Below are 23,575 nucleotides of genomic sequence, written 5' to 3' on the forward strand. Positions count from 1 at the left end.
GTGTCATTACCCCCTTAATGAAAGGGCTACGAGAGCACAAAGAAATATAGCTAGCTAGCTAGCTAGCTAGCTAGCTAGCTAGGTAGGTAGCTAGCTAGCTAGCTAGATAGATAGATAGATAGATAGATAGATAGATAGATAGATAGATAGATAGATAGATAGATAGATAGATAGATAGATAGATAGATAGATAGATACTCTCAAAGCGCCTTTGGTTCACGAAGAAATGCTTCGCATTAAAAAAAAAGTGAAGTCAATTACGCAGAAGTTATGAGGTTGGCGACAGAAGCGGCCGAATTAAGTGAACAAAAATGAACCTAAGCGTTTACAGAGAGAGATGCGAAAGATGAGCTGTGGGAACAATTGAAAGCGTAGCGAATGTACCCAGTAAATGAAATAAAGATTCGCTTATAACCATCTCCGATGTATGCGTGCGATAGGGAGATTAAAAAAAAAACATCTTATTATCAACACACTTTTCCTTCAAATATTTGACAGCAATGTAAAGTCTGCCCTCGTGTTTCCTTAGAGCCTACATCCTGCTACCTGCAGTGAGGGTGTACGCTCCAGTCTGATGCAATCATCCGTATATGTCATCTTTATTTGTCAATCTGAATAAACTCTATGAACTGTGCGCTTACACGTGAAAAGCAAACGAAAGCAATATCAAGTGTCTTGCTGTTAGAACGCAACGTCTGCCATTTCTGGCCTCGTACGCTCACATCAAAGAGCGCTCTGATGTTTCTTTCCTGGAACTAGTCGGTACTACTGCGAGCAGCTTCAGGACATATTGTTTGACGCCCGAAGTACTTCGGGATGCGCGGAGATGGAAGTGGCGAAATGATTGCGGCGAGAGCGAACGTTGTTCCGATCGGCGCTTCCGCTGCACTCGGGTTGTGAAGCAAAATGAATTCCCGTGTTGGCGTTTCTCCCGTTCCTTGTCAGCTTCCTTTTTCGGGCAGCATAACGAGGTGGTCAAGGCTTCGAGCTGGGATTACATCACTACCGACGGCTACCTGTCTCTGCGCGGTTGCCTCAAGGAGCAATTCCGGAAGGCTGCCATGCCGCACTTGGTGCCTGGCCCGACGAGCGTAAGTCGTGTTTTTCTGCTGCTCGATGAAATACGACTACAGACCATCTGATCTCCCCTTAGAAGGCGCCGGAGTAGTCTGCCCTCCAGTATTGAATGTTAGCGGCGACGGCGCAGGTACTACTGACTAGCCACCGAGGTTAAAACTGAATTTTATGTACAGGAAATATGTCTAGACACATGATACAAAAGACAAAGACAGTCTGTGCCTGAACGGAATTGTAGTGTAGAGCAAACTTCTGACTGCATATTTTTATAGTGTTTAAGAATCACCTCGCCTCTCAAGCAATTCTCTTTACTACCTACTTAAGAGGTTGCCCTAATGTAATTCGGAAAATTTACCCTTTTCTAAAATGATTCTTGTTTCTTTTACGCATAACTAATTGATTGTTGTTCTTTTTTGTTCTCACAAGTAGATGTATATTGAGTTCTTGATTGTGCTACATTGTATCCTACTAAAATTCGCATATTTCGTAATACTTCTGTTTAGCTTTTTATTCACGTGTACGACATGAAAATTGGATGTGCCTATGAAAACTCTAAATAAAAGTCCCTTCGGTTAAGTGTCATCTGCCATGGGCGCAATGGTGTAATGGATGATACTGTAACGACGTGGGATCGACGAGGACACGGAGAACGACAGGCAAACACGCTTTATCAATCAGAGATACTGCAACGTCTTCTTCGTCCCCGCGATGGGCCAAGAACACTCGCGCTGCTTCGTTGCCGTCGCCACTGGCACATACGCGCGGCATTATTCCCCCTTTAAAAAGAAACATCGCCTCGATGTTAAACGTTCAGAAAGCAAGGTAAAAAAAAACTGCGCAGTTAGTCACTGCAAGTATGGCTTCATCCGAAGCACGTGAACAATTTCTGGCGAATGTTTTCGGCGCTTTGAACTCTGAGAGCCGTCCGGAACATTAGTCTATATATATAAAAAAATAATTTACTATTAAATATTAAGTTAGGTGGCTACATCGTAATTGGGAAAATGAGCGAGGTTTCTGAAAAAGTCGCATGAGCTTTCGAGAGCTAGAAAAATGCAGGTACCCTTGAAACTGCGGCACAATGAATTCCTGTTCTCTAAATTATAGAGAGTGCATCCTTGATGTATGTTCACGCAAGCGAAGCTTTCGTAATTTTAGGGAACAGTGTGCTGAAAAGCAATACTTTGTATTGACGATGTGCACCCGCCACGGTGGTCTAACGGTTATGGTGCCCGACTGCTGACACGAAGGTCGCGGGATCGAATCCCGGAGGTGAAACGGAGTCGAAATGCTTGATGCCCGTGCACTTAGATGTAGGTGTAAAATCTCCGAAATCTGGTCAAAATTTCCGGAGCCCTCCACTATGGCGTCCCTCATAATCATATAGTGGTTTTGGGACGCCAAATCCCAACAATTATATTTACGATGTGCAAGTTTCTTTTCGAATTACAGAACTGGGACACCACAGCATGACAGAGACATGCAGATAATTTCCTCACATACCATGGTTGATTTTGCAGAACAAGCGAATACACAGTTCAGAAATAAAACTACTTATATTACAAGGAATGACATGCCTGGCCTTGTAGAAACACGTCCCGGTGTTTCAGGACGATGATAGAAGCGCAGCCAATTTCGGAAAATCTGTAAAGACATTGTATTCCACCCTTTCAGACACGTGTCCGCTGCCTAATGATTAGAGCACATTTTCTTTATTTTGTGGGATCGTCAATCGCAGTTACACAGATTTTAGATAGGAATAGGATAAGACGTACATAGCTTAGAATGTGAGAGAAAAACAGGACAACGCGACATGTCAGACAGTAGCATATTATAAACTCCAGTCTTTATTCTGCCATGGTAAATACAGTCTCTATTAACACGTGCCATCGCTTCGGCGCTTTAGAAAGAAAGAAGCGAGCTTGCTTAATTCTGCTTGGCAAGCAGAATTAAGCAAGCTCGTCGTCTCTTCAGACAGCGCCACGCAAGCTGATCTTTTGCAGCAGTGAACAAGAATACCCGGGCTATACCAGCCTTTGGTTAAGGCGTCTTTTAGTCTGGCCGAAATACTATCTGTCGCAAGAGAGAGAATTTTTGTACCGTATGAAAAGATCGCAATCTTTCTTAGTTGTATCTTCAAACTAAATAAAAAAATCCAACTCATCGGTCCAGCGCAATGTTGTAATCTAAAGCACACGAAGATTGTTTTAATTTGAGTTAGTGAGGTCGGAGCGGTACCGAAGGACACCATGGTACAACCTCGTTCAACCTGTCTGCGCAGAAAGATGATATATAATGCACGTCGTCCAAGGTTCTTAATCACAGGCCTGTACTAAGAAATGTACAACGAATATGTAAATACTATTGAGGTCTGCTTGTGTCATTGTGGCACACACCCGCCGCTGTGGTCTTGTGGTTATGGTGCTCGACTGCTGACCCGAAGGTCGCGGGATGGAACCCCGGCCACAGCGGCCACATTTCGATGGAGGCGAAATGTTAGAGGCCCATGTTCTTATAGATTTAGGTGCACGTTAAGGAACCCCAGGTGGTCGAAATACCCGGAGCGCTCCACTAAGGCTTCTCTGATAGTGATATCGTGGTTTTGGAACGCAGACCCCAATTATTATTATTGTTGTCATTGTTGCACAGTCATTCGGGTGCATTGGCTAAGAATGGGCTCACACGCAGTGGGGCATGCCCAGTTACCTTAGTCACCATTTATACTAGACAGCATAGAGCAGCAAGTTGCTTGCGCATGTTGTTTATATTGAAATGAAGCTTTTTTTTTCGTACTTGTTATATTGGTGTATAGAGAAGCAGACATTTGTACTGAGCGAGCATAAATAGCCGTTCTTTATAATGCGGTTTAGCCGAAGCGATGTCTTTTGTCAATAGGGATGTATGCAACTCGCAAGATGCATGATTGCAAGATTGTTCATGCTTACTTTTTTTTTTTGCTTGCCACATTTCATTTTAACATTTAATTTCTCTCCATGTCCACCCACCCCGTAAATTGGTGCATTTCTGGGCTGGCGCGCGCAGGACCATTAGATCCTTTGTTAGGTAGTTAACGCTAAATCATTTTTGTAATATTTTGTACAGCTGGACGCGTGCTTTTCCGTACGTGCGATCACTGACTTATTGGTGAGTCACAAGCACGGGGTTTCATAACATCTGACCTTGAACGATAAGTACTGTTTTAATCGGCCTTTTCATCATGTGCCACGTAGAGCCTCTAGTGTCCCCGCCATTACAGTAGGTAATGAGAAGGATGGCGGAGCGGAAATACCTCGTACGATAAATACATTTATTTGAATAAATGGATGTGTTCCTGCGTGTTGACTGCCCAAAAGGCCCAGGAAAGTAATACATTGAGGTACGTACAATTCATACAGCCGGTACAAAATATCTTTAGAAGTAAATATATAAATGAACTCACACTGAATCACTGAAAAAGCGACGAAGTTATGCCTAGCAAAGCAAACAACACACTATCGTGTAACGTATTAGGCAGATATAGAAATTGAACATGTAACTATGCGGCTGTTGCCACGTAACTTGAACAAAAGTTCAAACATAGAGCTGTACACTTTGGAGAACAACGGTATAATGTTCGCAGTCGAGTTACACAGACCATTTCTAATGGGCGATTAGTCAGTCATCAATTAAGCTTGATTATGCAAAATTTCAAATATTCATTTCAGGGCGTAATTCACATTTGGAAAGTAGAGCGTGCTAAGATGCACCCAAGGGAGTTGTCTTTATGAATGCATTTTTTACGTCGTCATTTTTTCAGGTCTCTAAAGAAACGCCGCAAGCTACAAGAAAATTGCGTAACTTTTACGTTAGAAAATTGTATAGCAGAGCTATCAGTCACGTTTGGAAAATACGAAGTGCGTGTTCATATAAAAAAAAGGTGCAGCCACAGCGTCCAGCGTGCATCAGCACCTTCGTTGTGATGCCATTTGTGCAAATTCAAGACATACCTCGAACCATATGTTCGAACATAACTTCTTGCTGCTCCAGAGGTTATCGCTGAAGTAAGCGCTGCAATCGCTTTCAAAGGCCAGTCATTTGCGCTGCCTTCTTTCAAGAGGAAACGGCTCTTCTGAAACCGCGTAGCTCACGGCTAGTTTCCGTAATGCAGTCACGTAGCCGCTAACAGATTCGGTTTCTGGCAGTCCCCTCTTTAAACAGATTTAGAGTTCGCGCAGTTCCTGTAGATAAGTATTGAGGCGTTTCTTTCCGGCTTCGACGATGACTTGCCATATATACTTCAGGTGGTCGATGTCGTTCCACGTTATGACGAGGGTCACTGTCGGCGTGTACGTTGCTTTCTGACTGCAGCTCGTCGGCGCTCTCCTCTAATCTGTCGTCTTTCTCATAACCTTGTTCGCCGCGTATCGTAACTCAAAATGCTCAACGTGGTTCTCCCATGAAGAAACTTCTGCGCAAATCGAACTCACCGATGTAACTGCCGCATAGGGGGGACCGCTTCTGATGACTCGGGCGTGACCGTGCCTCTTCGCAAATGCGCTGAATAATGCTCGCCCTGTAACAGCTTGCGCAATTATGAATGGGGTTTATTCCAGGCCCGTAGCCAGGAATTTCTTTCGGGGGGGGGGGGGGGCACTTGCTGAAAGTCTTGACTACTTAAGAAAAACGCCTATTTTCATTAGTTATTTTCGGTAAAACACCGTGTATCATAAAAATTTCGGGGGGGGGGGGGGGGCAGCCCATGGCTACGGGCCTGGATTATTCGATGAAGTAGGTGCCTTCACAGTATACACTGTAGTGCTTACTTTTATCGGAACGAGTCCAGACGCCCTTAAATGCGACGAAATGTCACACATATGCACGCAGCTTCTCTAAAAGGATGCTCATGTACGTACTTCATCTCGAAAGAGGATTTCCTCATGGCTCCGGTAAAATATTAAACATGATAGATTTCTATTCTTAATGTGCTGTAACTTCGTTTACATCTTTGTTTGATCTCGAGCAGCGCTATTTATGGATAGATAGCGCTATGCAGTAAGTGCAAGTGACTGCGTGTTTTAGGCACGTACTGCACAGCGCCTACTTGGACCTACTGCACCTAGTGCATACAGTACGAGCTCTCAGTGTTTTTTGTCATCGCTGGCCACACCTGGGCTGTGGGTGGAGCCGGCTTCTTTGGAGCCGCGTGCGAGTCTTTGATGTTTGTCCAGTTATGCTAATTAAGTGTGTGTGGGCGTTCGTGACATGAGGCAACGAGTGAAAAAAAAGATGCTCGTGGGTGACACCAGTGCTTATTATTCCAGAGCCTCATTGGGCGGCTCTTACCTCTCAGTGTAATGAATTGCCGGCTGGCTTGGGCCACGCTACTTTGAGCCACGCTTTGCGTGACTTTCCCAACACCAAGTGAGCCTTTACGCGTAGTTTTTTCTGTAAAAAAAAACAGGAACAGACAAAAGAAAGAAGAAAAAATCTAAAAAAAATGCTTCTTAATGGGCGAGGACTTGAAAACAGAGTGCCATCACGAGTGCCTTGATATGAGTTCAGTTTCTTCACCCTGAACTCAAGGTTTTTTTAAAGCATCATTCATGAAAGTCGATAGTGTGTGCGCATGTGCGTAGTTAACGTTTTTACAATGTGCTGAAATTGCCACAGTGGTTTTGGACTCTATTTAACTATAAGGTGATTTCGCCTGTAAACCGTTCAGTATAAATACTTTGTTTGTCGCCCTGAAAAGAAATTCACATTGCTATGGGAAGCTTTAACACTGCGCTTGTCACTGTATGTAGGCTCACTTAGTACATGCGTAAATTTAGTTCTTTTTTTGCTTCAACGCTTATTTTCCGCCGACGTTTCTTGAAAACTCAATGCTTAATTATGAATAATTTCTGGGGTTTTACGTGCCAAAGCAACGACATGATTGTTAAAGACGCCGTAGTGGAGGGCTCCGAAAAATTTTACCACCTGGGTTCTTCAACGTGCACTTAAATGTAACTGCACGGGCCTCTAGCATTTTGCCTCCACCGAAATGCGACCGCCACGGCCGCGATCGAACCCGAAACTTTCGGGTCAGCAGCCGACCATCATAACCATTGTACCACCGCGGCGGTTCTGTAAATGCTTCTGAGGCGACGTGCTTTGGCGACTCTATCTTTAACTAAAATTTTCAACTAAACATGTAACTAAACATCGTCGCATATTTTAGAACGCGCAATGTAAGAGAAAAAGAGGAGTGCTAGAGAGGGCTAAGATGAAGATAGAAGCTATTCTGGACGACATGTTCGACGCCGAAATTCACAGCGCGTCTATCACCGTACCTTGGCACTGTGGCGGACGTCGTGTCTGGTAAATCAGCACGTTTTAGAGTTGACTAGACCTTCCATTTGCGTGGAAAGGTTTACCATGGTGACTGGAAGACGCGTTCGTCATTAAAATCTGCAGCGCGTCTCTTGTCGTAATGCGTCGTTCTGCCTTGCTGGCTCACGAAAACTTCGCGTATACCTATTCTTTCAATACGTGGGACCTGAGTAATTTTTTTGGCTATCCACTTTAGATTGCGATCGTCTGTCGATGGTGAAGAAAATAAGAAAGCTTGTCGACGACATTGGTGGCATGCCGCTTCGCGGGGTAAACAACGGCCTAATATGTCGGCGCTTCTGATGCCGCGCCGTGATGCACGTTGGAAGCGTCTTGGTGAAATATGCCCACTGAACAAAGCGAGCTGATTTTACTTGCACAAACAGCCGCCGTGAAGAAAAGCGCCCGCCGGAAAAGTATACGCCAGGTTTCTTAGAAGCGGCAAAATGTTTGTTTGAAGCCCGCATATTAGCACGGCGCCAAGTGATGCTTTGAAAAATAGGCCGTGAGACGAGAATGCTTTCAAGCACGGATAAGTTCAGTAGTTTATTTGAACACGGTTGTTAGAGCAGTCTGGAACTTACTGCTGTTTAGTTTGTTTAGCGCAATATAGCCGAACGATCTCACAGGCAAACAGAAGGGGCGCCCATGACAAAAATGCCTTTTAGTTTTCTTATACCCCAGTCACGCTGGCATATATCAAAGGTCCTTTGAAGCTAAGGAGCATAGTCGTTTCAAAAGAACATTGGTTCAAGGGATATGTGTCAGTGCTACACGGTTTCCGCTGAAGCTTTCGTCCCGTCCGGTGTATAGCCACAGCCAGTGGCAGTACGGGAGACCGGGGACGTCGCGCCGCTGCTGCCGCCAATCTGTTCCTCGCCGCTTCGATCTCCTTGGCCGAGGCTACCGACGCATTTGCCACTGTGTCGCGTCCTCTACAATCGCTGAACTCGCTTCTATCAACTTGACCGCCGATTTCCAAAGCGAGCTCCCGGCAGTTCGATCTGCCGCGATACTGAGCGATTCGCGCACACCACACTCGCCGCGCTCGAGCGACAGGACGACGGCTCAAAGCTAGCGCGAAGGCTCTCCAGGAAGCGTGCTTCAACTCTTCAGCTTCGATCTCGTGCTGCACAGGGTCCCTTTTCCCATCTGAATTTCCAGCACCGAAGAAGCGGATCGGGCAGCTAAAGACGCGCACGCCCCACTCGCCGAGGCCACCGACTTCGTCTCACTCATCATTGCCTGCAGAATACGGAGCGTCATCCCGACCCTCGCGTCGCATCCGGCAAGCGGCCCCGGGCGATGCCCTTCAAAGGGCTCGCACGGAAGGACCGCGCACATATCCTGTACGCCTGCACATCGGTTGCCACCGCACCACCGAAAGGATTCATCACCTCTCCGGCAAGAGTAACCCCCTCTGTGTGGATTGCGCCGATGTGGAGACAGTTCCTCAAAAACAGAAAAGAGGCGTCAACATCAAACTGTCCAAGTACAATATATCACTGATGAGTCACTGCAGGCTTTCAAGCGTGCCGTTAGCATGCATGACTGGTCTTTCGTTTATATAATTAGAGATGTTCATGAAGCGTACTTAAAATTTATAGAATCTTTTACAAATATCTACCTCACTCATTTTCCTTTCAAAACATTTAAACCGTCAAAGAAAATAAGAAAACCTTGGGTCACATTTGCTATTAGGCGTTTGATAAACCGAAAAAATAAGCTTTTCCATGCATTCTTGAAATCGCGAGAGGAAGAATTACTACAGCAGTATAAAGCTTTCAGAAATAAACTAAACAGCGCTCTTCGAAAGGCGAAGATAGCGTATTATGAAAAGTTGTTTTCTGGTATCTGTACAAGGTACCCTGATGCAGCTTGGAAAGCAATAAACAGTGTTTTAGGACGCCACAAGGCAGACTTCATGCCACGTGAAATTACGTTAAACAATCGTGTACTAACTGGTGCAATACTTGCTGATTCTTTCAATAAATATTTCACTTCTGGGGTACCGCAAATTAATAATACCGTGCAAATCAATAGCTCAATTATTAGAAATGCTGAAAGCATATTTCTCAACCCGGCAGACGAACCAGAAGTATTCAGAACATTTATGAGTCTTAAGAATAGCCGTGCATTAGATATTGACAATCTTCAGATCGGTCCCATAAAATTTGTTTTAGAGCATTTAGCCCCTGCACTTGTCTACATATTTAATTTAGCATTAGAGTCCGGGGAATTTCCCCGTGAAATGAAGCGCTCTCGTGTGTCTGTTCTGTTTAAAGGTGGCGACAAAAACTTGCTGGGAAACTATCGCCCAATATCGATTATTCCGGTGTTTGCTAAGGGTTTCGAAAAAATGCTACATTCCAGATTATCCAACTTTTTCACTAGAAATGACATTATAAGCGACGCTCAGTTTGGTTTCCGTAAAGGAAGGTCTACGGAGTTAGCTTTGCTAAGGCTAAAAGAAATTATTTTAGAGAACATCGAAAACAGGCTATTTACATTAGGTTTGTTCATTGATTTCACCAAGGCTTTCGATTCCATTGACCATAGCACGCTACTTCATAAGTTAGAAATCTATGGGGTTCGAGGCACTCCCCTGGCTTTAATAAAATCATATTTAACAGAACTATCACAATGTGTGTGTTTAGGTAACCATCACTCATCTTCATTGCCTGTCAGTAGAGGTGTCCCGCAAGGAAGTGTATTAGGGCCCCTTCTTTTCAATGTTTTTATGAATGATATTGTTAATATCAACAAGTCGGTAAAATTTATAATATATGCTGATGATGCCACGGTCTTGTTTTCCGGCGCAGAAACAGATAGGTTGATAGAAAGTTGTAATCGTTTCTTTTGCAATATTACATCATGGTCGCTATCAAATAAACTTAAAATTAACCCTAAGAAAACGAAGGTAATAATATTTAGAGCTAGAAATAAAATTCTGAACGTTAAACAAGATATTATTTGTGCAGACCAAAAAAATAGATATTGTAGAACAACATAAAATTCTCGGTGTGACATATTCATCTAAGTTGGCACTCTCACGTAAGTCATTTATGCAAAAAACTTTCTTTTACAGCGGGAGCTCTGTCGCGTTGTCGAGAAATTCTCCCTACACAAATAAAACTCAGCATATATCAAGCACTGTTTCAATCACATATAAATTACTGCAGTCTGGTTTGGCTTACTACGACTCAACGTAACATCAACAGAATATTGCTTTTGCAGAAGAAAGCTGTCCGTCACATTGCCAACACTGGTTATTTATCATCGACATCGACATATTTTCGCAAGTACAGTATAATTAAAATCCAGTATATGTACGAGTTCCGCATCCTGCGATCATTTTACATATGTTCTTCTTCATTTAAACAATTTATCGAGTTAACTGCTGCACTGCAACGCAACAGTCACGCTATCAATACTCGTAATGTAGGAGGATGGCTTATACCGCGCTTTCGCACTGACTGTAAACTTCAGTCATTGAAATATAACCTCCCATATATTCTTAATGAGCATAAACATTTACATAAACCTGCGCTAAATACATTACGTCAAATATTTCTGAATTACTAATGTATTCATACATTTCAATTATTTCTTAATGTTGTACTACATTTCACTGTATAATGTTGTATGTGATTAGCTACCATGCTTCTCTTTTATTATATTGTGTTGATATTATTGTTTCGTGTAGTTTACTGCCAGAATTACAGGTGTACTATTGCTGTCTTTTTCCTTGTATTTGTAGTGTAACAATTTCTTTTCTGGAAATAAATTTGAGTATTCTGTTAGTGTTGTTTGTTGCTAGAAATGTGTTTATTCAAAAATCATTCCCTGTTACGCTTACACAGGTATTGTTATATGCTTTGTTTTTGTAAATTTTTTTTTGTACCATGTGTGATATATCTTGTACATTTGGTGCAAATATTTTCACCTGTCACTTGTTGCCATTGTAATTGGTCTTCTGGGCCCTAGTCAAGCTGTTTCATTACAGCTTTTAGCCCAGGAGACCATCCAGAATGCAATGTTTTCGTTTTATTCTGGAAAATAAAGAGAATGAATGAATGAATGAATGAATGAATGAATGAATGAATGAATGAATGAATGAATGAATGAATGAATGAATGAATGAATCTCCTCCTGAGGTGCCCAACGTTGTACCCCGAGCGCGGCTCACTCCTCACGCCTTATCGGAGCACCTGCTCTTCCCCGATTGTCTGTGTGCGTTCATGAAACGCGCCTTGTCGGCCTTCCTCAACTTTGTCGACGTGGCTGGCATTCGCAAGCGGCGTTAACCTTCTTTCTCTTTATTCTCTCTTCTCTCCATTTTTCCTCATACCCCTTCCCTGAGGTGTCCTCCTCGAGAGAGACAGTTGCGAGGCACATTTTTCTCTTCCGTTTCCCAATCACAATCACTTGTACTGGTATCGTCGCTCACGGCAGTGTGGAAAAGATTGAATGTAATTTGTTTCTGATGCGAAATACTTACTAATTTAATAAAGTGATGCTTAAAGTGTGCGATTTCTTCAAAGCCGCGCCTACTTCCAAGACACTCGTGAAAACACGAACCGTGATGAAACAGCGGCATTTGCCGTCTCGCCCAGCTGTTTCGCATCGCTTCCACTTTTGATTTCCAATCGAGGACGTCTATAAAACTGATTGCGTATGTTGACGCTTTACGTGAGAGTAAAAATCTTAATCGTGTTGCCCAAATTAGCGCTGTACGACGAGCTCGCGCTTGATTGCAAATGGTATCGGCAGCGGGGCCCGCCAAGGTAGGCCTATATACCGCTCGTATAGGCGTCAATGGCGGCAGGCTGCTGTGATACGTTTTTCGCTCGCGTAGACATAGCGTTATTGACTATGTTCTCGTAAATCAAAGCAGGGTTGTTCGAAGCCACTTGTTTTGTACTTCTTGACAAGGATACAGAGTCTTCAAAGCGTGCATATGCTGAGGCATTAGAAGTGGGCGGAGCTTATGCGCTGCTTGCTCGTTCGTCCCGTGTGTATTTATTCGTTGTATGCCGCGTAACGGAGCATGTAGTGCCGCGCGTTGTATCGGACTTTGAACCTTACTGTGTGTCTGCAGCACTTAAAGATCGCTCCATGTCGTTCTTTCCTGAGGCGGTGGCTTCCGCTGGGCTACCGGTTGCGTAGGATCGGAGTAAGTTCTTACCGTTGAACTCTTTGAACAGCGCAGCAAGCAGGCAAGTCAAAACTAAAGACGCGAAAAAGATTTTCGTTTTATTTATTTACAGAACATTGCAGGTCCATTCGGATGCCCTGGCAGGAGTGAATACAAATACATTCAGCTAATGCAGTGTACATGCGATATAGTTATATCAATACAAACACCCCAAGTGCTATAACAACAATAACAATTGCAATTAAGGTATGGAGACTGACAAACTGAAAGAGGGTGCTTATACACACCTAGAAGCTCTACGATGAATACCAACACAGTAGCACACCACAACTTTCAAAGCATCTATAGTATGTTAGATTAGGCTATACGAACAAACTATTATGAAGTGAGCCAAATACTGCAAGATAACCAACGTACTAACACCCCAATAATAAATGAAATAATGGGGACGCATATGCATAAGGTAACAAGGTACCACCAAAGCTGAAAGGTACCAACGTAAGGTGTCAACAAAGCAGAAAAAAGGATACCATTACGCCCTGTGTAAACATTTGATCGATTGTCTTAGCGCTGGGTAACCATGCTGATGGAAGATAATTCCACTGATTTACCGTGCGTGGAAAAGAAGGAAAATTTGAACGCATTAGTTCTAGTGCTGAAAGGAGTAAGGGAATCAACATGGCGATGTCTTGCTTATCGGGTTAAGAGGGGCGATATATAAACATCTGGATTTATAGCTAGCTTCCTGCGTTTCAGCTGAAGAAGAGACTTCAGTCTCTGTACATATCGCCGAAGCTTCGATGTTTAAATACCGTGCTGATTCATTAACATATATATAAAAAAGCTCAACATATAACAAAAGGGCCTCTATGCGCAGCAGCTAAGCACATAGTCGCAAATCTCGCCCATTTGCTGCCACTATACAGTGCTGGGGCCGGCTGGCTATGTGGCGTTTCCGGTGTATATATGATCGACATTTTCGTAATCGGTACAGTTTTCAGTGCCCACACGCTTATAGAATACGGTGGATCTATGAAACTTGCTTTTTAATAAAAGTAGACTGACTATGTTGACTCCAACATAAAACGAGCTTTCTGTCGTCGTGTGCCCTCTGGGTACAAAAGTATTCCCTTAAATACTGAAAGGACAAACGCGGACTCCCTCGACTCAAAGCTTCTCTCAACAAGGTCTCCATTGGTGTGCCCGTGTGCCAGCGCACCTCCTCATTTAGTGACTGCTGCACTGAGCGAAACACGATGCGTTTGTCTTCCTTAATGCGAACTGGTTACCCACAAGTGAACTGTCAACAACAGTTTCTCACGAATGCGGTCTGAAAAGTTGATGTTCTCGCTGTAGAAATATTGCAAACCGCGTGTGTGAACTACTTTTGTCGCTCTCGCAGGCTCTGCACCCTTCTCGGCCACTGCGTCAGGACATCAAGGATAACGCCATAATCAATGTCGTCATTGAGGTGCGGACAAATGACCGTTGACACGACTCCGTTTATGCCAGCATGTAGTCATGTCTTGTCTGAGCTCTTGACCTGCACTCAGCAATGACCTATAGGCAGGATTACAAGGTGTGGAGATAGCTCGCCACAAGAGTGGCCGCTTACTCATGAATAGAGCACTAAAGCACGCGTTTGCTTAAATGTCATTTTTTGCGTAAGTTTATTGAAGCTCAATTTCGCAAAAGTGCAGCATCAACCTGAGGCTCAAATCTGTATTCAATAAAAAAATCGTAGCCTTTGATAGCGGACATGCTTCGGGCTTGACGGCAGTTCGAGAAAGCTGATTATTTGTATCAATTCTAGGCTTCGATGACAGATATCTGGTTATTACAGTTTGCTTGAAATGTCTCTCACAGTTGAACATCAGCCGGCGGGTAACTTAACTCTGCTATCCTCCACAGCGGCCGCACTGACACGCCTGATCACTGTGCAGACCAAGTTGACGTCATCCGTTAGATTCCTTATTAATTATTAAAATTATAACAAATACCACGATAATATCGAAGGTTTTAAGAAACTAGCCAAATTTTGCATTTTTCGCAAAGAAATACATGCATCAGTGAGGTTGACATCAATAAAGTTATCGTACTCAAATACGTGTTTTCAAAAAAGAAGTAACCCAGAAGTACAGAGATTATTCCAATCACTTCCAGTTCAAGATGGAACAAAACAAATACCTAAAATGGTGCATGGGAAACGTAACTGTTGCATTGACCCTGCGTAGTTTATGAGTGGCCTAACCTGGAGAAGGCATAAGAATTTGGGTGGTATCGACGTTTTAATGTCGAGTGATTGACTAAACGTATCCAGTGTTTCTGTCTAACAAGTAGGGATAAACCACTTTGTCTAACAGTGGTATTTACCGACTTTCGGCTGTTGTTGTATATTAATAATAACTGTCCCTGCTGTACTTATATATTTACTGTTACACTTGCTGAAAGGATCGAGCATTATTAATGCACGATGATGTATTAGGCTGCTAATCCGGTTGCGACAGCAATATTTCGTGATGTTTCAATAAAGGAAGTGAACAGAAACGATTGCGCGGGCGTCAATAAAAAGGAGGTTAGTTCGAACACTTGTTTTAACTCGAAATGCGCGTCCCATCACTAACGCTTAGCCGGTGCGTGACTGGCAAGACACCTACCAAGGGAAGCGCATCTGCCCTTCAAACGATACACAAATATCGTCTCAGGACACGGCCTTTGGCAAGTCGCTGAAACAAGTCTTTAAACAAGACCTTTAAAACGTAATCGTCGAATGACCTCACTATCGGAGTTCATTGGCTCACGAACTGATTGCCGCAAATGTTTTTTTCGAATCCGTCAAGTAAGAGCGGAGCTATAGAGATTTGTTCCACACTTTAAGCGCTTTTTCTCTCAGTTCGTCCTGACGAGCGTGCTGAAAGCTACACATAGGAGGGGGGGGGGGAGGTGACAAAGGGGCAAGAATCTACGTCAGCGTGCATCATAACTTCGAGTACTTTTTCTTCTTTTTTTCTTTGTCCGCGTCGTCTCACCATCTGTGTGATCACTAGCGCGCTAGTGTCGCTACAGAGTATGCCGCCTGCACGTGGCGGCATCCCGTGGCGGCGGCGGTAACTATGCAGCACAACAATGCTTCAGTCATCCAGTCGCCGTGTCCTTCCTTCCCTTGACGTATCGGGCCCGTCGATGACGTAATTTGCCGAGGGAAGAGCGAGCGATTTCTAGCTGTCTTTGAAACGTAACTGCAATTTCCCTGCCGCGTGCAGTTCTGTAATATTTGGCCCGCATGTTCACAGCTCGAAACCTTCGCTACCGATTGGCAGCTTTTTCTAACCATGTTCGGAGTGTGTTGCGTGGCCCCTTTAATTGAAAGCTGAGTTCCTTTTGCTCTCAATTTGTCAAGGAGCTTCCGCTAAGCGCACTATTTGATGCCAGTAAATATGACCGTAAGATGTTCGTCTAGTACCTTAACATCTGGCGTTGGTGCAGGCCTTTAAGGAAACCATGCTGGACTTTGGTTACAAGCCCGGAGTGTTTGTACTTCCTGGTTTTGCTCAAACATCGATGGAGCAACTTTTTTTTCTCCTCTACGGCACGGTGAGTATTCGGCACGTTATTCGACATCTTTTTTTTTGTTTTCTGTTAAAGGAGATTTTTTTTTATTGCGATAGCAATAAAAAAATAGCAACTGTATGCAGGCACTAGGTATGCTCATGCTGTCGTCGTCGGCGTCGCCATGCTGTCTTGCTATCGACGATACATGCACCACTCGCGCTGGGCGGGTTATGGGCTTCAAGGGACGCGGAGTGTGTTTGGCTGTACAAAACGATGGAGTTTTGTAAAGCTCAATCGACTTTGTTGTGTAGCCAGGACAGCGTTTGTCCATTCCACTGCTGGTATGACCGCTGTGCATAGGCATACTGAAAGCCCATTGTTGAAAGAAGGGACAATCGATATAGTGGCCCGGGTTTCTTTTCGTTTTTTAAATTTTTGTTATTACAGAGGAGCTGTAAACGGCACACCTTGATAGTGCGGGGTCCGTTCGCGCACAAGAAAACGTCTATAGTCGGATACAACTTCAGAAGTCAGGAGAGGCCCCGCCCAGACGACCGAAGCGAGGCAGCCGATCGCCTTCGGGACTAAAGAAATAGTGCCGCTCATGCACGCGGCGATGTTCTCCGAAGGCGGAGCTACCGGCCGTCCCGCTCATGACGTCAATCCCGAGTGCGCGCGCATTGGTGCAGGCTTGTGTTCATCCGCCTTTGAGGAGGAAATGCCGCTGACTTCTAAAGTTGTATCCGGCTATAGCTGCTCCTAGGGAGCAGTGGTGCATTAAATGTGTAAACGTTGCTATGCCGACTCAACGAGAAAACTCTGTCCTTTACGTAAGAAGATCACCGCTATAAAGAACTAAATGTAAAACAAAGTAAAATTTCTTGCTGGTGCTAGGGTTTGAACCGAGGCCTCACCGCACTGAAGGCTAGTGTCTTAACCACTGGGCTACACACCCATTCTTGCATAACTAGAATATATCTGAACCATTTAAATGTGTCGCACCGGTGATCATAGGTCGGCAAGAAATGTGGAGCTCACTCAGACTCACTCACGAAACATATCTTACCCTTAGAGCTCACTCGGACTCAGACTCACCAAACTTTTCCTCATCCGGACTCACTCGGACTCAGACTCACTATAATTTTTCTCAACCGGACTCACTCGGACTCAGACTCACCAAAATATAATTCACTCGAACTCATTCAGACTCAGACTCAGGGCTCGATCTGAGTCTGAGTGAGTCGACTCATGAGTCCGCTAGCCTATAGTTAGCCTTTTTCTACCATAATATCAATGCTCTTTAACGCCAATATCTCGCATAATCGGTGCGCTACTTAGCACCTTTTGATCTCGTACCTTCAAATACGAGTTATCTGACTTTGTAGTTCAATAAAAACCGTTTTATTGAAAGAGATGACTCACACGAGATATTTTTATCAGTAACTTATAAAGAAGTTTGCGGGGGGAGGTCAAGGCACCTCCTCCCCCTCTCCCTCCTCAACTCACGCCTCTGATCAATAAATATTGAGCTGACGTATGAACGGTATCGCGTTGAAGTATGTTGGAGTATACGCGAGTATAAACGTGAGCCAACATAAGGCTGATAGTAACGCTGAAATTGAGTAGATAGGACCATAGGTCGGCAAAAAATGTGGAGCTCACTCAGGCTCACTCATGCAAGATATTTTGCCCTTAGGGCTCACTCGGACTCAGACTCACCAAAATTTTCCTCAACCGGACTCACTCGGACTCAAACTCACCAAAATTTTTCCCAACCGAACTCACTCGGACTCAGACTCACAAAAACTTTAGTCACCCGGACTCACTCAGACTCAGACTCACGTCTCGATATGAGTCTGAGTGAGTCTGAGTGAGTCGACTCATGAGTGAGTTTGCCGACCTATGCCGGTGATACAAAAAAAAGAACGTATAAGCAGAACACACGCTGAGGCTTTGTTGGAATATTTCGTGGTGGTAGCATAAATGTCCCCTGTAGAAGAACCTGTAATGTCGACGTGAAGTGTTGCACATGTCCGGCAAATTCAGAGTTACCGTTCGTTCCCACCGGCGACTAGCAACGGTCGCGCGACTAAGTTAGTCGCAAAGCGACTGGTCGCAAGTGGTCGTAAATGGCCGTTTTGGTCGCAAAGCGACTGCTGTGGCTCAGTCGCTCGCTGCTCGATTTTTTAGTCGCGCGACTGTAGTCGCAAACCGCACACCATGCGCAGTAACAGGACGTCACCTTATTTTACGGGACAATGGCAATACGAGCTAGGATGCGAGCAGATGTGAATTCTGTATGGCGACGGTTATAAGTCGCTCGCAGGTGTGAACATCGGTCGCTTTGAGTCGCTTTTTGACTTCCAGTCGCAAATGGTCGCGCGACCAGTGCTAGTTGCAGGTATGAATGAGCCTTTAGCGAAAATTTAAGGCGAAACCACGGCCGGGCTAAAGGGGTGACGCGACGCGCGTGCAAATCGCGTCTCCCCTCCAGTCCGGCCGCGGCTAAACACGCATTTCAATGATCGTGGGATGGGCCGTTTCAGACACCGACGAACGCTAGAAGAAAAGAAAGAAAAAGAGAGAAAAACACCCCAAAACAAAGTTCCAGGGTGCTGCGTTGGCGTGGTCGTGCGTGGCAAGTATGGGTCGACCGCGCATTGTGAGAACGCCCGAGGAGCCGCGCTCTTATGAAGAACGCCGACGAGAGCAGAGGCGGGAGTGCGCCCGTCAGCTCCGCTGCTCACATATCTTCACAGAATGGAATGGTCTCGAGTTTTTGTTGGACACAACCATACGAAGACAATGGATGATGAAGCCAAAGAAAGCATCGGGGACGTTACTTGTAGTTCTTAATTAATGTATCTGTAATTATGAGATAAGGAAAAATGAAAGGGGACACAAAAGACCTTGCCGCCGGTGGATATTCGTATTATACTTGTGCGATGCACTGCTAGTTGCGCTACAGCGGCGGCCGTTCCCGTGTCTACTTCCTTGGGCATTTATGTATGTCTAACCCTGTTAGTGTTAGCCAGCTCCACTCGCGGCCACAGCGGTGAACTTGGATCATTGCTTTAGCCAGACAGCGGCACATAGCACGCGATCCTTGCGACTTCGCAGCTAACCAATAACCCCTCGCATGCTACGCCAAGACATCGAACCTGCCGTGGTCGAGACCCTCGCTAAAATTATGCGCCTGCGGATCTGCTGTGTGTGCGCACCAGTCTGTGTGGGACGGAAAGTAAATGCAAAATTAACGTTACACAAAAATTTTACTGGGTACTGACTGACGCCTGTAATTTTGCGTCTTACTCACCTCGTGAGGCGCTCCTTCTCATGCCAGAAAAAAAAAGAAATCTTTGATCCAGAATAAAGGGGATATATGCCAGCTTTGTGAAAGACTGGGAAACAACCAGCATTTAATTATTAAAGCTGAATTGGGTTCCATAACAGTGCACGTGCTACTATTAAACACGCAGTGAAGGAACAAACACAATCTTTTTAATATAATCTTTCAGACATAAATATGATATGGCGCTTTTCTTTGAGGCGACTTCTCATTCATGCCATGTTTGCGTTAGCCTCGTGTGGCATATCGATCGCGTGCACTGCTACTGGCGATAACACTGGCTTCGGTAACTTGCTTGCTGCTGTCAGGAATGGTCGTGCGTTCACATGCAAGGCTCGCCGCTAGCAGGAACTCCTCAGCCTGCATAAGGGCTCTTTCAAAACGGTGGAAGCACCGGGTTAGGTGTCGAACTCGTCGGCGGTCTTTAATTTTTTAGCGAAATGCCTGAGTACACCGTGGTGCGGCGCGCATGCGTGAAGCCGGTACGCTTATTTTTACATTTCTCAGGCTGTATTTTAAACGTGGAAAAACAGCCACGCAATAAGTATCGCACCACAGCTGATGCTTCAATAACACAAAGACGTATTCAGTCTTCAGATAATAATTAGTTTGGAAGAACACAAAAGTATGGCACGTGCATCTCTAGCAAGGCCCCAATAACATATAATTGTTTTTATCCTCTTAGGAGGCGCCACATTCTTTTCAAAATTTGGCGCATGATAGCTGGGACACCCTGCATCTGTATCAAAGGTACTAATTTCCCGCTCCGCTGCGGATTATGAGAGTATATTAACTGCGCATCTAGAAATGAGTGAGCAGTTTTTTCTACGCAATGAAGAAATATGAAAGTGTAGTATTTGTTACAGTGTACGTTACTGGGTGCTTCTTTTTTGTGGCAATAATTTTTTTTAATAAAAAGGCTATGACCGTAAGGCACTTGTCATCTTCGCAGACGAACTCTACGTCAAGGCGGAGATACTTTGCCACTGCTAAATTTACCTTGAGAATAATAGTTAGCAGAAACATGTTATGAACTTTCCAAGTGTCAACTTGAGGCAGTTGTTTATATGAAAAATTCCTATAGGGCGTTATAACTGATGGCACGGCCATTTTTTAAAAAACACCCTCCCCCCACCCTCCCCCCCGCAAGAAAAAAAAGCACGTAATTTGAGATATTCTTGCTGTTTAACGCAGTACAAAGACACCAAATAACCTGTCTTTTTATCGTGTGTCGTCCGGCGTTGTTTCATAGCGTTAAATATCAAGATATGCAGTACCTATACTATCCCATCAGTGTGTTTTATTAAGTTATTCATTATCGAATTTCAATCGTGATATCGAAACCGAGCGCATGCAGAGAAGGCCGACGCTCTGTTACGTCAGTCCGGAACATCCCGTGACGAAGAAATGACGAAATTTGAATGAAGTCGCCGCAGTATCTCTTCGCGGAAAGCGGCAAGTCGTCCAGCTTGCACCAGCGGGTCCCGTTACGTCCGCGTGTGATATCATGGTGTCTCTCTTTTTTCTTTTCTTGAACTACATATAGATGCAAAACACTATTTCCCCTGTCACACTGTCTGCACGAAGAAGCGCCGCAGTGGCTGCCCCCAAGTTTTACTCTGCATACCGTGAAAGAAACGGCGGAAACTGAGGTTTTACAGTAAAACCTCGGTGATACGATCACGGCTCGTACGAATTTCGGGGTGATACGAATTTTTTTTGTGGTCCCGGCCTAGGCCCATTAGCCGGCAATGTATTGGAATACAGTTGTTGCGAACAGATTTGCACCCCGCGACGTTTGATACGAACGTACGCTAGCGTATAGGTACGAACAGGTGGCGCCCGCGCTGTCACGGAAGACGCGGCAGTCACGCGCGGGCATGCGCGCTGCGCGACCATCAATGGTGCGTCGTTGCCTCCGAGATCGTGCGCGCGAATCTTGGAGGCCTTTAGGTGCCTTCGCGTTTAGATTGCAGATGACGTTGACGTCGCGCTTTTTTTCCGACGCGTTGACCAGTGCTCCTGTGCTCGAGGCAGCAGCGTATTTGTACTGTGTTAACACGTGCCTGCCACGTCGATGCAAGCCATGTCGCCGCAATCAGACGTTCTATGAAACAAGACTGAAACTTGGGCTGCGGGTCCGTCATGAAGTCCCATGAAAGGTGGACGAAGGCCCCAAGAGACGAAGCGGACGGTCTTGGCGAAGGAGCTTGGCCTCTATCTATCGTGTGCCAAAGCGCTTCTTAAATCACTTTCGCCGCAGTGCTTTTCTGTCATGCAGAAAAGCGTAGTAAGATTAGGAAGGTGCTACTAGCGGTCACGGGGCACAGCACATCTGGTTCATTACAAACGCGCTCATGCACCGTATATTTACGAGTACAAGTATAATCGTTGACGTCTAAAAACTTTACTGGCAATCATTCAGTGCTGTTCATGACGTCGCTGCGGCCCTGAAAAACACTGAATCAAAACGTATGCCAACTTTCTTTTGTCGCATATTAATTTTCCATGTTTTCTGGTGAAACGAATTTCGGATGATACGAATATTTTTGGTAACCCCGCGAGATTCGTATCACGAAGGTTTTACTGTATTTCGCACTGTGCTGCAGAAGCACACGAAACATCAAGCGCAAAGAATAAGGGATCCGGTGGTGCACGTGAGACTACTTTCCGCTTTCCCCGAATAGATATTGATTGATTCAAATTTCGTCGCTTGTCGTCACGGGATGGTCGAGTGTGATGTAACAGAGCAGTCGCCTTTTCTAGGTTCCCGGCGTGCTCGGGGTCTCGAAATTCGGTGATGAACATATCAAATTACGTGCGATTCTCTGCATTTTTTTAAAAAAGTGGGGCTCAAATAAACTGTGACTCCGTACAGCCTTTCCGTGTAAGCAACTATCCTCAAGTTGTTAATTCAAAATATAATGAACAGGTTTTAGTAATTATCTTTTTAATATAACTTGAAAAGCTGCAAAGTGTTTCCGCCTCGACGTAGAGTTTGTCTGTGAAGACGACAGGTGCTTTGCTGTCATAACCTTTTTAAAAAAATCTACTTGCTAAAAAAAGACCCACTACACCCTCGTTTCCGTGTGTTGGGCAGACAAAACTGTTGAATCGGTTTTACTTACGCGATTGATATACTCTCATAATCTGCATCAAAGTTAACCTATACCCATAATACACATACATGGTGTCTCGGCTGCCATGCACCAAGAAAAAAAAAAGACGAAACAAAAACAAAACGAAAAAGCACCATGACTGCATTTTCGACATAAGTTGCATGGGTCATAATGAGCACGAAATTACGTATATTATGCTACATACAGTATACCAAACGCTATCTGTCGGACACAATATTAACAGCGTATTTCACACAATGCACTTGTGTTTTTAATTATTCGAAATGTAATGTATAACATAACGTTCTCCGCACATGCGTGGCCGGCTACGACATCAAGCTGATGATCACGTCGCTGCACACAAACTTGTTCTTAATGTCCAAGTCCCACCATTTGTATGGGAACTGAAATTTGGGCGAGTTAATTACTATACATGGTGAGATTTCAGCGCGCACAAAAGACACGGACGCAGTGAAGTGCATGAAGGAGCGTTTAACTCTAAAGTGTTTATTTTTGGAAAAAAAAAACGCAACATATAAGCGCCAGCTCTCTGAGTAGAGTACGCGCAGAACTAGTCGTAAAATATAACAACTTAACCCTCAAAATCACGCTTATACCTAACCGCTGTGAACTGCCATTCTGACCCTGTGTCGCTGTTGTTTTGTTTCCAGATAAAAATGAACTAACACGTGAAATACCTGAGGCTTTCCGTATAAAAAAAAAGTGCAAGGAAAAGTGTATTAGTGACCCATCGGTTGTAATCAGTGACGAAGAATTCGCATTCTTGAATTCAGCATGACGTTTTGTTATCTGTCTTTCTGTTAAATGTCACGACTCGTTTTGCAACTGACATTACAGATGGCTGGTGCTCATTTCTTCTGTACTTTCTAGAAAAAAAACTGTTGAGAATTAAGCTGTCGTTTGTATACTTAGCTGTGTCTTTTGTGCGCGCTGAAATTTCACAATGAA

At 44.4% G+C, this 23,575-nt stretch overlaps 1 protein-coding gene across 1 annotated transcript in view; it reads left to right on the forward strand.

Annotated features, from left to right (window-relative positions):
- Nucleotides 1-23,575, forward strand: part of LOC119383146 (neprilysin-21-like) — a 47,877-nt gene that overhangs the window by 17,390 nt on the left and 6,912 nt on the right. The window contains exons 14-16 of the mRNA XM_049413066.1: nt 946-1,091; nt 13,989-14,057; nt 16,073-16,180. Of these exons, the coding sequence (XP_049269023.1) occupies nt 946-1,091; nt 13,989-14,057; nt 16,073-16,180 (323 nt within the window). The remainder of the gene's footprint in view (nt 1-945; nt 1,092-13,988; nt 14,058-16,072; nt 16,181-23,575) is intronic.

The sequence above is a fragment of the Rhipicephalus sanguineus genome, chromosome 1 (genome assembly GCF_013339695.2).
Source record: "Rhipicephalus sanguineus isolate Rsan-2018 chromosome 1, BIME_Rsan_1.4, whole genome shotgun sequence".
NCBI lineage: Eukaryota > Metazoa > Arthropoda > Arachnida > Ixodida > Ixodidae > Rhipicephalus > Rhipicephalus sanguineus.